Genomic DNA, 17,804 nt, shown 5'->3' with positions numbered 1-17,804 from the left:
CTAGCTCGTCTCCAATGAATTCAAAAAAATGTTGGAAAAATTTGACAGTCCAACCATCCGGGCCTAGACTTTTGTCCTTTTGCATTGAATTGAGGATGTCTTCTACCTCCTCCTTAGTAACAGGCGCCATGATAGAATCATTTCCTTCCTCCTCTATGAACCTTGGGAAAAACTACGCAACTCTTATAACTTCTGCAATAGAAACTTCCTCTGTCGCTTTGTAAAGATTCTTGAAGAAGTCGACCCCTAAAGAGGCCAGATCTTCAAAAGAACGCGCCTGATCACCATTGACTTTCTTCATTTCCCAGATAGTATTTGAATTTTTCCTTCCTTTTGCGTAATTCTAAAAAAACTTGGTGTTGTTGTCCCCCGACGGCAACCAGATCGCTCTACTTTTTAAACGCCAGCTTTCCTCTCTTTGTTGAAGGATTCTCCTCCTTTCCCTCTCCAACTCTTGAAGTCTAGCCCGAGCTTCTGTTGTTCCATAGCCATTTCCACTTGGGGTTTCCAGGAGAGCAATCTCAGAATTGACATTTTCCAGCGTTTCTTCATCCTTCAGTTTCTTTTGGAGGGCCCATTGTTTAGAGGCGACCTTCATCCTTTTTAATTATCCATAAAATTTTGACTGCAACTCTCATCTTCACTGAATGCATCTTTCTTCCAAGTGTTATGGAATAGACTGATATAAGTTGCATCCGAAAGCCAAGAGGCATTAAATTTAAAGGGGGTGCCCGGTTTGGTGAAAGCCCCTTTCACTTCCAGAAAGACTGGGAAATGATCCGATAGACCACCTTCCCCAACCCAATGTCTATAAGCCTATAAATTTTCTGCCATCGATTCACCGAGCAGAAATCAATCCAGTTTCTTCCCAATCCATTCTTCTGCAATTCTTCGATTCCTCCACGTCGGGCACAGCTTGAGTAGAGGGACGTCCACCATGTGAGAAGAGGCCAGTTTATTTTGAAAGAAATCAGAAAGGGGATTAGCCCTTGCTCTGACCCCCCAAGATTCTGACACCCCCAAAGAAAAATTAAAATCTCCCCCAACTATAAGATTTGGGTGCCACAGAAAGGACTTTGCAAAGAAAGAGTTCCAGAATCTCTCCCGATCCAAGACTGGACCATAAACATTAAGGATATGAAACGGGATGCAGAGTTCGTTGGAATAAAGTTCCACTGCCAAAACATTTTCCGATCCCCAGGAGGAGATCTCCCAAAGGAACTTTGCGTTGAAGCCCAGAGCCACTCCTCCCGAATGACCATTCGCATCAATGGCATGGAAGGTCCAGCCCGGAAAGAGCTTGACGAGACATCCTGTAACTTCTTCCCCCTTCCCTAGAGTTTCTTGAATCAGGAGAATGTCAGGTTTGTTGGTCCTGACCAGATCCTTCAGAGCTAGCTTTTTGGGTAGACTAGCTAGACCCCTGCTATTGTAGGATAAGATGATCATCGGGAAACCTCAGGGGGTGTCCGCTTTGCTCTAAGCACCGCCGGCAGGGACATCTGTTTCCCACCAGCGATATCAATGACAGCCTTCAACTGTGCCTTCGACAGATTTGATTTCCTTCCTCTTGGCTTCCTCGGTCCTGCTGTCACCATGTCCAACTCCAGACCTCCCACAGCAAGCCCTTTCCCTTTTCTGGTGGCCAGAGATCTGAGATTGTGGGGGGGATCAGGGCTCCAAACACTGGAAGGAAAAGATAAGGCAACATCCGTGGGACTAGAAGTTATCTTTGGAGAGGGTGGAATAGTTATAATAACACTGTCTGAAGAGGCTAGGTCCTTCCTCGGGTTTGAAAGATCATCCACGAGTTGCCTGAAGGGGCCAGGCTCATCACAACATGATTGAGATAAATCAATAGAAGAGCATATGGAAAAAGAAGGGGATAGAAGTGAACTAGCCTGGGCCACCCCTGCCATTTCAGAAATTGTTGCGGTTCCCATGAGAGACATCAGAGTTGAGACAACCTTACTTGCTAAAAACCCAGGCTGTTCCTGTTCAGCTTCCTCCGCTTGTTTCGGACCCGACCCCTGAACTTCTGCCTGAAGACCGCTCTCCTTGATTAGAGCCCCTTCTTTATGGGATAACAACCACTGATTTGCCTCCAGATTTTTTCCTTTTCTCTTTTGTCTTCGATGGCGCCGGTGACCTAGAGGACACTCCCGGGCCAGATGTCCATATTTGTGACAGCGGTGGCATCTGAAAGGGAGGTTTTCGTAGTCCAGGGTCTGTAGGAACTTTAGACTTCGATACTTTAGGATCATAGCATCCGCCAAACCTTCTCTGGGATTTAAGCTTACCAGGATACGAGCGACACTCCAATCATGAGTTCTAAGATATGATCTATCAATATTGAGAAACTTCCCCAGGGTATTACCCATTGAAGTAAAGGTTGAGTCAGTCCAGAATTGCATAGGGAGACCCAGTAATTTGACCCATACTGGTGACTCCACCGATTTTTCTTTTTGAGCATCAAACAAGGGCGTCCACCTTCTGAATAGGATTGGCCTTTTCTCGAAGCTCCAATGCTTGTCCAACACCCATTTTGCGTGCTCCTTTTGACCAAACCTAATGCAAAACCAACCTCTGACCAGATTCTTGATCTCTTCTGGCTGTCCCGGAGCTTCTTTCCATTCAGCCTGCGCCCAGTCCTTGATGGAGTCAACCGAGAACTTTCTACCACGAACTCTGCCGACTAAGAAGGTTTCCGAGGCTTCCATTGCCTGATTTATACTAATATCCACTCCAAAAATGCAGCTAGGCCACTCCTCCTTTTTTCTGATTGGTTTGTTCTTCTTTCTCTTCCCTCCCACGGCCTCCATCTGAGTTCCTCCCTCTCCTGGATTATTCTTTGCAGGAGCGTTTGTTTCTTCTGCCTCATGTAGCTCAGAGCGGCTTCCAACAGGGTCTCTGTTTACTTCATACACCCCCCCAACCGTCCTATCTACCACTAACTTAGAGGCAGCGACTAATCTTCGCGTTTGTCCCTTTACTCCGTATCCTTTCGGGTCCCCTCCTTCCTCTTCACTGGACGAGGACATTGACAGGCTGGGGAGCAACTTTTTCAAAGTAGGGTTTGATGCAGGTACCCTTTCCTGAGCGACTTTTTTCAACCCACCTCCTTCCACCTTCTCTTCAAGCAGAACAGGGTCCACTGCGCTATTTGGAAAGAAAAGTTACAGGGTTTTCTCAGATACTTCATGTCCCCAACAAGCAAGAAGATCTTCAAGTGTTGGTTCTATGTCCACAGATTCATTTTCATGCACCTTCTCCTGCTCTGCACGACGACATGAATCCATTTAAAGGTTGTGATACAGTAAAACGATCCTCCGGATAGAACCTTGTGCCTTCTGACCTGTAAATTCCAGTTCCCGTAAAATATAACTTTCTTAACTCCGTTAGTCTGATTTCCATGGCCGAATAATACCGAAACCCGCCATTTTCATCAATCAAACCTCCTTCCCTCTGGTTTGCCCGCCATTTTCATCGCTTGAAGGTAACTCAGGATTATTTCTCTATTTTCACCTTATAGTTACCTACATAGGTTGACTGCAGTCTTAATTTCTAGAGCACATTTGTGAAGAATGTTGGCATTATGACTCCCTTGCAATAATTTCTATATTAAGAAAATAGGTGAGGCTATCAGCCTACACTCATGAAAGCAAACCAGATATGGAAAAGATGGTGAATACTCTCTCCCCACCTTGTGGTCACATCTAAGTAATGGTGCATGTAGCCTAAGAATAGAGCCAGGTACTAACATGTGACAAGGAAACACATGGCCAAGATTTGTTACAAGTTGAAGATTGTGTCCTGGAAATAGAATCTACACAACCTCTAGTAGCCATTTTTGCTACAGTTACAAAGAGAAAATATGATGATTTTTATTTGGAAGGAACGCTGCATCGTGTAAAAGCAAGAGAAGGTGATGTGGATACTGAAGCTTTCGAGCAAGCGGTTGAACAATTAAGCAGAGAAACGCAACAGACCATTGATGAAAGTAGGCTGAGCGACTCTGGTGCACAGGTAGTAGATGTCAAGCACAATTTTATTAAAGAAAAATCAACGCATACACTAGGCACAAAACTAATGTTGTTGCCGTAACAAGCCTAGTACATTACCATGACCCGATTATTCAAAGTTGACGCATTCCTTGACTTTCATAGCCTTGGTGGTGGCAGTGGGGAATACATCAGCCTATTTATTTGGTACGATCCACCTTGAACTAAGGTTTAACATTACAAAACCATAATTTTTTTGAAAAAATTGTGTAGTACAGAGAACTAATACTTGTGCATTGTCACTATATATCACTTCCCAATGGGAAGTGACATAATAAAACCCTTATCATCATCGAGCTTTTGCGAGGAAGGGAAAAGGGGCCTCATCGTCGAAGCTCCTTACTCAGAAATGAAAATATGTATAAACAAAAGGTAGGGTCCCAAAACGCCCAATCTAATTTATACCACATTCACCATTGGCAACATCAAGAATACAAATCCACTACCATACCAAGTGTTGAGGCAATCATGCCAAGCCTCAACATCTCGTTGTTGATATGACCCATGACCCTTATTTAAGCAGCGATGATCTTTGCTGTTGTCTATTATGATCGCTAATTTCAAGCCTTGTGCAATCACGTTGGAGAACAAAAATGAACCGAATGATGTTACCTCAAATACCACAAGGTTTTTGATAATTTTCTCCCCTACATCACAATTGCCACTATGTTCTAAACTCTTCTGCCCAAGAGTTGCCAATGATAGCCCGACGAATACTGCAACTGTGAACAAGTTCACACTCACCAGGCCATCCAAGAACCAGTGCTATTACTTGCACACTCTTGTTCCTTTGCTCAGAGTCAGAACCTTGTTAATCTCCTCTAAACTAAGGTGTTTCACAATGAATGAAGAACTAGAAGGTAGAAAAATTGTTGGCATGGGAAAAAAAATGTTGTCATCAGTGCCCCATTATGATTGCTTTCTGAAGTACTAATTTCTGAAGTTGACATCAAGTTGTCTGCCATTAATGCACTGGAGCATTGCCCCATTATCACTGCTTTCTGAAGTACTAATTTCTGAAGTTGACATCAAGTTGTCTGCCATTAATGCACTGGAGCAGTATCTGGGACCACTTCACATGACATTTTATAATCTTATTTAAACCTATTTAATTTTCTAGAAAAAAACTTGTAGAAATCAAAGTTTACTTTTTAATATTATTTAATTTATCCGTGGACCTGACGCTTAATTCTCACCCTGCTTCTTCGAATTCAAATGTTGATCATCCGTGGTCACCCACTACCAGCTCCACTTGTGGTGAAATGAAATGAAATGATATTTTAAGGTCCACGAGACTAAAATAGTCTATGAGACCATTAGTTCCCTATTTTTCGCTTTTTACAATTCAATCCTTTTCCGATTCAAATTGATGATGAACTGGCCCAACCTTCCAACAATCCCCTCGCTAAAAAGACAATGCCAAGAAATTGATGCTAACATACTCTCATAACTTTCTCTGATGTCTTTGAATGCATCACATTCCAAAATGAAATGTTTTTCCGATTCCACAACCCCAAACGTGCAAAATGTACACACCCGTTCTTCCCAAGCTTCTTTAGGCCTTTTCCACCGCCCTGTTTCACATCGAAGTTGATGTGAGTTGGTCTTTAATTGAACAATAAGAACCTTTACCCTCCACGAACTACTAGCTCCAATAAACTCTTTTTGTTGTACATCACACGTAAGGTTGAATTCCTCAATATAATATTTCTTCTTTCTACCCAATTCCTGAATAAGAAAAAAAAGATGTAAAACCCTCGGAAAAAAATAAATGTGCAAACCATTTTTCTCAAGTTTGAAATGGACATGGATAAGACGTTCATGGAGGCCGTTTCTTTAAATATATATTTGGAAAATGTTGTCTACATGGTGTTTGTGATGGTAATCAATAAGCTTTGAGGGTCCTCTTTACTTTTGGGTCATCTTGTGCGAGGGGTTAATTTTATGTGCAGTGTAACCTACCAACTAACTTTTATAATCGTACTTTTGTTTTTATAACTGCCATGTCTATGATGTTTTATTATTATTTTCCACAGTAATTAAATAATATTTTATTATTGTTTTAGTAATTAAATATTTTATAGTATGTATGTGTTTCGGTGTTGGAATCGAGCGTTTTTGACTTCATGGTTTGAGTTTCATGATTTGAAGTAAAATGTATAATTATGGTTTATTGCAATTTTGTGGTAGAGGTTTATTTAATGATAATGAATTTACAAAACTGAATTTCAAAATTGTTTATTAATAATTTTATTCTTAATATTAATTTCAAAATGTTTATTAATAATTTTATTCTAAATATTTTAGTAGTTTTTTTATAAAAATTTATTGATTAGTTTTATTTGTAAATAATTAAATTTTAATATAATAAGTATTTTTAGTGATGAGATGAATTTTAAAGGTTATATTTTTTAATTAGAAATTAATAAATATATTAGTAACAAAGTTTGAGGGTTTTTTTTTTAATACAAGGTGATATATAGTTATTAAATTAAGAAGATATTTTAATAATAAGATTATTATAGATTGCATTTAAGATAATAGCATTAGACTAACAAAGATTATACAAAATATGGGATTATACAAAATCTATGATGTATCCTATGGAATACAACATTGTTTTTCTATTATTTCCATTGTTTTTCTATTATTTCCATACATGAAAGGAGAAACTTAGTTGTATTATTAGGGAAGAGAAAAAATGTTTCCATATTATTTTTGATTTTCTTGAATTTGAATAGTAAGAAATTGACTTTAAAGTGATATCTACTTAGATTTACCTTGCAACAATAAAGTAATCTATGAATGCATATAAATAAAGTAATCTATAAATAAAGTAATCTATGAATGCATGTAAGTAGAATTAGGTCTAGATAATACTCTTAAATGCCATATTGCGCTTCCAACCTACCTTACCATATTATATTGTTGACACTAATAAATTCTATCACCTAACTGAAGAAATTCATTGTTAAAATGGAAATTGCTTCTAAAATAGTCCCAACGAGAAGCCATTCCAATATGGACCATGAATAGCCCAACTGTCAGTGTTTTGGGCCCATCTATTTTACATTCTGGCGAGTGTCATCCTTTTGCTAAATAGAATGACATCAAATTTTATATGGGGAGGAAATAAAGAGAAAAGTAAATATCATTTGTCAAAACTATCAAATCGTACCCTTCCAAAGAAACATGGGGGATGGGGAATCATGGATCTCCGGAAATTCGGGATGGCCTTGCTTTGCAAGTCTCTATGGAGAGGTGTTTTTGGGGACATCATATGGAGCAAATCCATCAGGAAGAAGTATATGGGCAATAGAGATATCTCTTTTTCGTATAGGAAGGGGACGATAGGGTCTCCTCATGGCTCAACCATCTAGATGAGTTTTCATAAAATTGAATCATTTTTCCTCTAAAACCTTGCTTGGAGCTTTCAAACAAGTAATAAGATAACTATAGGTCTTGACCCTATCTCGGGTGGAGGAGATGATATTAATATATCATGGCAATTAATAGAGTTTTTCCATCGAAAAGGGATTTTTACCTGGAACCAGGTCATCGCAGATTGGCTCTCCCCATTTGGAAAAATGCTTCTACTTTGGGCTTAAAAGGATTTTTAGCTCAACAGTGGACTTAGATTCTGTGGATAATAAGGAACGGGGGCATATGTCGAACTGAAGCTGAGGATGTTCTCATCTGGAAGGGGAATAGTGGGAAGGAGAATGCAAGTGTAAAAGATATCTACTCAACCCTTGCCAGGTTTCACTTTTCTCATTCTGTTAACATTTTCCCTTTATCATTATGGAAAACTGGGAGCCCTCACAAAATTATCATATTCTCCAGGCTAGTTTTCCATAACAAAAATCTTTCATAGGAAAACCTGCAAAAAAGGAACTAGTCCAGACCTAGAATATGCTTAATATGTAAAGCAGAGGGAGAAAATAACTTCCACATGTTCCTGCAATGTATTCACACCCTTCAGCTTTGGAGGAACCTTGCATCCTTTTTTGGGTTTAATTTTATATCGCATTCTTCACTAAAAGAAGCACTTGAATGGTGGAGTAATCAGAAAGCAATCTGGAGACCTATTCCACAACTAGTTTTTTGGTCAATCTGGAAATGGAGGAATAAGCTTTTGTTCCAAAACAGAAAGGAAGTTTTTAGCTATGTTTTTGAGAACATTATCACTCTTTACAACTCTCTTCCTCCCAAGATTTCACAACATAAAAAGGAAAAATCAAAGGAGCAAAAAACAAGTCAGATGAGCTTTCCAAGAGCCTTTTTTGATGGGGCGGCACAAAATGGTATATGCGCCTGTGGGGTCTACATAGTCATGGAAGAAGATCAGCAGTTTGCCATCTACTGGAATGGGGGAAAAGGAACAAACAACAAAGCTGAAGCAATGGCTCTATCAGGGCTTCTTCACTTCAGCTTTTTCCTAAATATTCGGTCCTTGCAGATCTATGGTGACTCCAAAATCATAATAGATCATGTCACAGCCAAGAGTTCTATAAAAAATCAACTTACAGGATGGATGAACAGAATTGACACTTTCTGGAGGAGGAGGAAGGATTATACTATTCATCATGTTGACAGATCTCAAAATACTCAAGCAGATGATTTGTCGAAGAAAGGGCTCCTAACTCAAATGGGCAAATGGAAAATGGACATAAAAATGGAAGCCGAAATATACCAGATTCAGGATTTTTCTCTTCCTGGCACATAAATTTACTTGTTCATATATCAATTTCCCTGGTATGTTCCCTGCAACTGTTTTTTCTTGCTCATAGTGCATACTTTATCCCAGCTGGCAGATAACGCTCTCAAAAAGGGGTTTTTATCTATCTTGGCAATCTATCTGGTAAAGTTTTGTTTCCTTATGTATACCGCTCATATATATCTTTTCTTCTTCTGTCACCTTGGTTATGTAGGCTTTCAGTTACAAAAGCATATCACTGTTTTTCTACAGTCTGCATTGTCAAAGAACTATCTCTCATTCAATTTATAAAGATGTATAAGGCATTATCTGATTTTAATACAATCAAGCTTTTTTCTTACTGAAAAAAGGTAGAATATAAAATTGCTTCTTATCGACTTTATATCATTCAATCAAGATAATGAATGATGACAAAATCTGATTTAAGTAACATTGTAAAGATTTTGTTTCCCTTGAAATTTGTACTTGACCTAATATTTCATAGTACCCATTAGTTGCAGCGCAACGCTAACCATTAACAATTGTACCAAATACAACAAATTTTGAGATAACAAAAATACCTTTGGAAGTAGAATACAAAAATTTTAAACTTGGAAACATGAGATAACCATTCAAGGAAGTAGAATACAAAAATTTTAAACCTGGAGACAGGAGATAACGATTCAAGGAAGTAGAATACACAAATTTAACCATTCAGTGCCTTATAGCCTCATCAACATTGTATTCTTCAATCATCATTGAATTAAGTGTATTTTGCATTCTTAGTGGAAGATAAATAAATTAAATCGCAAGTTTGCAAATCAAATGGCTTGCAAATATCCCAAGAAGGTTGTCACATCAGGGGGATCCTCTTGGCATGCAGGAAATTGAAATGATGGAGGGATCCGATCCGAGTTCTTTTCACCACCTCCAGCTCTCAATACTTCATCAAATTTGTGTTGCTTCTAAGCATTGGCAAGTGGCTCAATGGCTGGATATATCCTTGCTTGGATTTTGGGTACTTGGTTGTGCTACCTTTGGTTCTCTCATTGAATTCTGGTCAACTCAAGCTCACAGGGGAATTTGGCGGTTTCATTTTTCTATGATGTCTAGAAATCCTTCTTGTGAAGGGGTGGAGAAGTTATAGGTTTCCATGGTTCAGGTTGTACACGGTACTTAGTGGCACTTCTTTATTTTCTCAATGAGTACTCAGTCGAAGCAAGGATTCTACTTTTCCAGCAAATGGGATAGGCAGTTTTTTGTGCGGCTTCCCCTCAACATAGCTCAGCCAAGAGCTTCCACGGGAAGCAAGGTGACAAGGAGAGGTCGATGTGTAAGTTGTGCTCTGACTACCGAAAGCGTTTCGCAATTCCTTGATCGACTCACAAGCTTAATGAGTTATTTATTTTTAATTCATTTTCGATGATTGGAGTTTGAAATTTTTTAAAAATTACGGAAAATTAAGAGTTAAACTCTTTTCCAAACTTTACAATGGTTGAAGTTTAAATTTTAAATTTGTGCGTACGCCAAAAAGAGGAAAGAATGAAAAAAAAACCCGCAAAATGCTCAAAGATCAATTCTCTGCTGCGGTGCGGTTCGGTTCTTAACTCATTATGTTTTTCATTGCATGACAGTGTTAATCTTCAGAGCCGGAAAATCTGCATGCCTGAGCAATTTTGTTGGACGAAACAAGAAGGCTTGTCTTGTGCTCTTGCTAGGTAAAGCTTGACCTTTCTAATGGGAAGGTGTGATTATTCATGCACTTTATTGTTGATCTCTGACTTTATTGTTGAGCTCTGTTCCAGCCTTAGGATACTAAACTAAAAATCGCAGATTGCAGACCGTAGTCTTCAAGCATCTGTATTCTGATTTTCCTCTATCATCGTATTCCTCAATTATTACCAGGGGCATATAAACACCCTCTTAAGAGCATACCTTTGTGAGTGTGCAGTTTCGAAAACGCCGAGATAAGGATGAGGTGATCAGCTTCGGAAATGCCCAAATAAAAATGAGGTGAATAACGATATCCATATGCTTTGAAGACTGTATTCTGTTCTATTGAATTCTACCTTGACTTTTTGGTACTGGTACTTCATTTTAAAAGAACTATTGGAGAGAGAATAAATTCTAACAAGGCCATTTTGATCACCCTCGGTTTTCATTGTTTGGACTTCATCTATTTTCCTTCTTTGTTATGATTTTTCCAAGTTTCTCGCTATTAAAAAACACACAGATTTTGTTGAATTTACTGCTGCTCCTGATTCTGATCCATTCCAGAATATAAGAACAAGAAAAATATATACCCTGATTTAAAAATATACCAAAAACTTGCGTTGGGATTTCCAATCATGTTTTCTTGTTCATGTTAAAACAAAAAAGAAAAGAGTCTAAATGCTCTTTAATACGCAGACACAGTATTATAACATTTGAGGTGCTGTACGATATTTGTTTTTAATACTGACTCAGATTATCCTCGCCCAATCTAAGCGGGTTAGTAGGTCTTTAGGGCTTGACTCTAATGTACTTAAAACGATTCCATTCGACCTTGTACTCTCGATTAGTCTCATGGGAGTGTTTTGCGTTGGTTGCTCAGAGAGTTGCTCCGAGTTTTATCTCCACAAAATCACTTAGTGTGCATGCAAGTATTAAGGGTCATCAGATTAGCTCCACACTCTTTCATCTGCTAACATTGTAAATAATGATTATTTACAATCCTTGGTATTCAACGTACCATTTTCTCAGTGATAAGTATTGCAATTTGGTAAATCGTAATTTTGAGTGATAAGTATTTCAATTTAGTGACTTGTAATTTTGAGTGACAAGTAGTGCAATTTGGTAACTCGTAATTTTGTCCGAGAATTAGGATATAGCATTGTTTTCTTTACTTCAATAGCAATCAATTTCTCTGTTGGCTAAACATAATCTGAGATTTTAAAGGATGGTGCACAACAATTTCAATTTCATGTATAAAATAAATTAGTTTCTCAAACATTACATTATTCATTTTGTCAGGCTTACAATATATGATAGTTGAATTTGATTTCATTAAAAATGAAATTTAAGAACTAACCTTACGTTAAGAAGTCTATTTTAACAAAATTTCAAAAGTATACGATATAGGGTTTTGTAACATTTTTTAAACTAGATTTTACAATTTAATTTTTTAAATTGGACAAAAGGGAAATTACGGTTTAAGAGTAGATGATAAAGATTATTAAAAACATTGCTAATACACTGCAAAAAATACTTGTGATAATCAAAGAGAACAATATTTCCTGTTTGTATCCCTTGTAGATAAAACAATTTTATAACATTCGAGTCACCTACCCACGAATCAAGGTGATTTTCAGATATGGCACCTGTGCTTTCGTTTGAAAGAACGGGTTGATAGAAAGCAGGCACCAAGACCTGATCCATTTAAAACACTTGGTGAAACTTCGCTTCCCATCACAAGAAATAAGCCCAAAATTGAGTAGTAAATCTTATGCCATCATCCCTCTTGAGCGCATTATTTGCTTCACCTCATTCAAAATCCGAGGAAACTCATAGAAAATAGAGGATTGCTTACCCTCTAGCCCATCTCTGCTAACTCTATTGTTACCAGATAGGTTATTACATGGGCTGCCACCAATAATGAGATCAAAACCTCCTACTGTATCTATTAGTTCCTCTAGCACATCCCTGGTCAAATGCTGAACATCTTCCTTCTCAATCAGTTGACCTGTTTGACGTGTTTTCGTCCACCAACTACTAAGAATAAGCCTGTTCTTTGGACATATTTCCACGGACACAACACATTTTAAATGGATTCCAAGACGATGCAAAGCAACCTCTGCACCACCAATACCAGAAAATAGAGAAAGGACGTTCAGTCCATCCGGATAAAATGGTTTCAAAACAGATAAATGGTATGCAACCGTGTCTATCTGGAATGCGTTGCCCAGACATTGTAAGCGATCAGTTCGAGCAGATGCTCCACGACTGTGATCTTTTTCAAATCCTAATATGAGCTCTATCTCATTAGGTTCTAGAGGGGCCATCTGATCTGGCCCTACCCAAACCAAGTTCCACTTCTTACAGTTTTCGAGTATGTAAGCTTGATCACGTAATGCTGGATTTCCATTTGAGTTGGTCATTATAGACCTGAGTTCTTGGCATAGGATATCGCTGCCTCGTGCACCGCATATGCAATTCAATTTTTTTCTACCATCCCAGGGAGGCCAATACTTTTTGGTTTGAGGCAATGCTTCATGAATTGTCATAGGAGGCAAGGGCAGGACTTGAAACCGGCCATCTATAGGAAGGTTGTGAACGTAGCCTCTTGGCCTCATAGAAGCTGAAAAATATTTAGAGTCAACAAATTCTGGGTCTATGCCCCCAAAATGCCGAGATATAGTCTTCCAAACATCTTTTGGTGCCATAGCCACATTTTCAAAATAGAAGAACGGTGGCCCCTGCATAAATGCCTTTAGCTCCTTTGGACGCCGTCCCACAGGGTATCCAGGAACTCCAAGCCCAATGAGTCCCTTCAAAGATGGATCAAGAAGCATTAAATGTTCATCATTCAATTCAGCTTGTTCAGATTGCAATCTGTCTTTGATTCTTTTCTCCTTCAATATTTTCTTCTGTTGCGCTCTATAAAGTTTGTTTCTGATTTTTTCCTCCTTCAACATTTTCTTCTGTTGACCTCTAATAAGTCTGTTTCTGATTTTATCCTCCTTCAATATTGTCTTCTGTTCTGCTCTAAGTGTTTTCTTATTTGTTGAAGATGATCCAGCGTTCAAGCCATTCAAGACAATATCTGCCTGCTTTCTCTTACAGAATTTTCTCAAACATGGCTCTTGATGTTGTACCTTCATTTTCTGCACATCAGTTATAAGCATAATTTATACCTGGATATTTCAATGCAAATTAATCTAGCCTCCTTTAAAATTATTAACGAAAGGAAAGATTTGGCAAAACATATTGTGCATTGACACTGTCAGTAATCTCAACGAAAACTCATCGGTCGTGAACAATGACTTTATTTCCAACAATTAGATTGCAGTCAATTTTCATGTAAAATATAAATCTCCTTTTGGAGATTCAAACTTGATCTCTGGTAAATATACTTCATCCAACACTTTGAGTTATAAAAAGGTAGTAGTAAAATGTCAGGTCTTTCTATTGCTGTTGCTGCACTGGCATAAATGAGAGCTCTTAGTTTGCCTACAATTCTTAAGTTGATTGTTTTTTGTCACCGCTGTGACTGGAATAGAAGTAATTTCAACCCTCTAAAAGTCTTTTAATCTCCTTGTAATTGAGCTTCCAAATCACGAGAATCCTTTAAGAAAATTTTGTTTGGGATTAAAAAGGAAGATCTCAAGCTTGGCTCAATCATTATGTGTATGCTAGGATTAGATCAGGATTTTTTTTTTCTAAATCATTCTGTTAAAGGCAGCTAAAGCTAAAATTTTTACTAGGTGATACAATTTTAAAATTTTAATTACTCATAAGACTTTGGTGAAGCTCAGTACTGGAAGATATTGTGCAGCCTGCCCTGAAAGCACATCCAATATTGTCCAGTATTCCCAAGTTGTAGATATGGGGCATAGGAAAAGAGGGGAAACGTTACCCAAGATATATAGGGTAATGTTTCCCCTTGCCCTGTTGAAAATAGTAGGGAGAAATGGATTCCTTGATTTGTGCCTTAATTCAAGGAGTCAAATCGAGTTTCTTCTTTGGTATATGCTCAATTTCATAAAGAGTGGGAGATTTCCTAAAAATTAGGACGAGCTATGTAGCAGTTAACTAATGTATTAAAATAGAAAGCTAAGTTCACTGTCTTCTAGTGCAAGTTAATCGAGGAAAAGAACTAGTGTTTGAGTCTCAAGTTCTACAACTGAGATAGGATGAGTTTCATTAGTAGTTAACTCAGTTAACTCAATCAATCAGTAGCCATTCAAATTGCCAAAAAAGGAGGAACGGAGGCACTCATTGTATCATAATTGAGCACGGGTTTGTGTGAGCTTCTGAGAGAAAGGTGCCAAGTATTCTTGTGCGAATTATTGGAGAGGAAAGCAATTCCTCAAGGAAGTTCGCATAGAAATAGGGGGATTTGCTATTTAACAGGGGCTACTAGTGTGCATTAAAATCTGAGGTAGGATCAAGGATCAAGAAGGTGTTTCAAGCCTGGTTTAAGGCAGTGAGAACCATTGCATTCTCTAGTGAAACAAAGATTGTTTCTAAGAGATATATTGCTCATTCTTCTTCAATAATATTCTCAATCAAGCAGAGGGTTTTCCCATTTGGGTTCCCCAAAATAATTATGTTGTTCTATTGTGTGATTGTGTATTTATTTCTGTTCCTATTCCGCTGCAATTTGGTAGAGAAATTCTGTGTCTATATGAAAAGAAAATTGTTTCCAGATTGTTCATATTAGCAGTTGCAGAATTTCGTGTATTTTCTACATGCCCCATATCTACAACTTGGGAATATGCCCCATATCTTCGTTGAAAATTGGCAACTCAAGCCCCATATCTTCGTTGAAAATTGGCAACTCAAGGATGAATTTCTAAAAATAGAAAGTCTAAAAATAGAATTTCTAAAAATAAAAAGTCTAAAATAGAACTTCTAAAATTAGAAAGTGTCAAAATAGAAAGTCTAAAATTAAAAAGTCTAAAGATAGTAAATCACCTTGCATCAATTGGAAATCAAGTATTGTTGATGGAAAATTCCTTCTAATCATCAATCAATCCTAATAGTTCAATTTCGACTTAATCATTAATATTATCATTACTATTACTATTATTATTATTACTCATATGACATTGATATATTACTATTAAAAAGAAATTCAAGTTACTCAATCATGGCTCTCAATAATGCTCTTACACTCTCATTATTGGCATGGAATATTCCTCTTACACTCATTAATGCTCTTACACTCTCTTACACTCATTAAAGCCTATCATAAAAGATTCTCTTACACTTAATAAAAATGTCATAAAATATTCCTCTTACACACTCTTTAATGCATATGTTACTCTCTCTCTTAAAAGCATAAGTTACAAAGGTAAGCATACCGACATGAGTTACATTTCCTAAATGGGCATGAGTTACACTCCTCAAGGCATGCATATTGCTCCTCCTTTATGGCATGGATTCACTGCTCCTCCTATATATATGTGCCTCATTCTTTCTCCCCTCACTACTTGGGCACTGTGAAAGAAGGATTCGAACTTGAGAGAGAGTTAAAATAGATTGTGAGAGAGACTTGGAGAGTAAGAGCAGAACTTGTTGAGCCAAGGTTGATTAAGTGTGTGCATCCGCTGCTGCTACTAGTGATCTTCATGCTACAACTTGTTTAGATTTGGGTGAACTTACTCATTCTCTTGATCTCTCATTGTACTTTGTATCTCTGTTGAACAAGTGAATTCTAATAGTTTAAGAAGAATTTCGTCTGGTTTTCCCCTTATGGGCTTTGCCCTAGTCATTGGACCTAAATTCACTGTCTCATTTTGTTCTTGGTTGTCTTCTATTATGCATTTGATTTATGTTCTATCTACAATTGCTTATCTAATATTGCAGCATAAAGAAGTCTTGTAATAAGTGATTGTTACATAGAACATCATAATTTCAACAATATTTTCCTATGCCCCATATCTACAACTCAGGAATATACATCACAAGTAATGTTTCCCCTCTTTTCCTATGCCCCATATCTACAACTTGGGAATACTAGACAATATTGGATGTGCATTCACGACAAGCTGCACAATTTAACTTTTGTATTAGAAAATTGTTGCAGCCCTGCTAGAGAGCATTATAATACAAAAAAGAGGTTTGTCCATTAGCCACAATTTATTGTTAAGAAAAAGTCCAAAAACTTGCAAAATAACTATGATAAAGAAGAAATTATCGTTGAAAATTTGGGCAGCTACGGTCAAAATTTCACTATCAAAATCACAAAGAAAAAGCCACCTTTGTACATTTGTCCATGTCAGCCTTGTTACCCACCACCTATGGGTGACACCCATAGGAGAATTTTTTCTCATTGATTGTCTTCTACCGACAACCAACAACCCCTTGCAGCCATCATATAGCTTGATGTGCCATCATCTCCGCCACCTGAGTGAGCCATTATGCACCCTCGCTCATCTATTATGATTGTATGTTTGAAGGCGGGCCTTCCAATCCCAAAGGTATGACTTTCATTATGTAGTTGGGTATCTTTGCTTACTTATCATGGACACTTCTGGGCATGGATTAGTGGGGGGATTTGACAGAAAGAATGGGCTTGGTTTGTACTTGTTGGACACCTAATCTACTAAGGGTTATGGTGTGGAAGTTGAACAATCAAAGGGAGTCTAAGAGACCTTGGAAGATGAATCCAAGAGTCACACCAATGTATTATAAATGTGATTATCTATCCTATCTTATGTCCACATTCCATTTGTGTTTAACATGGTATTAGAGCGGGTGATCTCTTGCCCTGCTCATGCAAGCCACCTGTATTGTGACCAATTATGCCCTCAATCTTGCCTCCTTATGCTCTGCACCTGGGCACTCTGCCATTCTGAATATGTAATGGTCTATGTCTGCTCTTCCTCTATAATTTGGGTTTGTTCTGCGACTTTGTGTATTGGTCCGACCTTCCAGATCCCTAGCTATCGCAGTTTGCGTAATGCACGCTACATTGCAGGTTCGTTATTTTGTCCACCATACCCATTTACGCCAAGATCCTGACATTGACAACTAAAAAATCCTCAATCTTTTTGGTTTCTTTTGGTTTGGTTATTATTGTTTGTTTTAGTGTCACAATTTCATGGTTTCAGAACTGCGCTTGAGCGTTTTACCTGCAAAACTAACATTGTCCTTCTCTCTGCCAATGTTGTAATGCAACACCCTAACACTTGTCTACTCACGGTCCCTGAGACATGACATTGACACCTAACCTGACACAGGCGTTACTATGGAAGGTGAATAGTTACAAACATTGAGAAACGAGGCTCTGGCTTGGTATTGGCATGGGCATAATATGTCTTTCCTATTTTAAGTCACTTTTG

General features: G+C 38.0%; 1 protein-coding gene and 1 long non-coding RNA gene across 3 annotated transcripts in view; one reads left to right on the top strand and one right to left on the bottom strand.

The window, feature by feature from the left end:
• The first annotated feature begins 9,622 nt into the window (after positions 1-9,622).
• LOC149167168 (uncharacterized) overlaps positions 9,623-17,804 on the top strand; it is a 223,500-nt gene continuing 215,318 nt past the window's right edge. The window contains exons 1-3 of one of the 2 annotated variants that reach the window (XR_016260539.1): positions 9,623-10,090; positions 10,392-10,475; positions 10,709-10,770. This is a non-coding gene — a long non-coding RNA (uncharacterized LOC149167168). The remainder of the gene's footprint in view (positions 10,091-10,391; positions 10,476-10,708; positions 10,771-17,804) is intronic. The other variant, XR_016260538.1, reaches the window with a different exon arrangement.
• LOC149167169 (DNA (cytosine-5)-methyltransferase DRM2-like) overlaps positions 12,240-17,804 on the bottom strand; it is a 219,114-nt gene continuing 213,549 nt past the window's right edge. The window contains exons 8-9 of the mRNA XM_089432574.1: positions 13,511-13,619; positions 12,240-13,282 (exon numbers count right to left, since the gene is read on the bottom strand). Of these exons, the coding sequence (XP_089288700.1) occupies positions 12,240-13,282; positions 13,511-13,619 (1,152 nt within the window). The remainder of the gene's footprint in view (positions 13,283-13,510; positions 13,620-17,804) is intronic.

The sequence above is a fragment of the Pinus tabuliformis genome, chromosome 5_1, assembly GCF_031772625.1.
Source record: "Pinus tabuliformis cultivar Carrire ecotype Pingquan chromosome 5_1, CPIR1, whole genome shotgun sequence".
NCBI classification, from domain to species: Eukaryota; Viridiplantae; Streptophyta; class Pinopsida; order Pinales; family Pinaceae; genus Pinus; species Pinus tabuliformis.
This window is presented reverse-complemented; position numbering and strand designations above follow the sequence as displayed.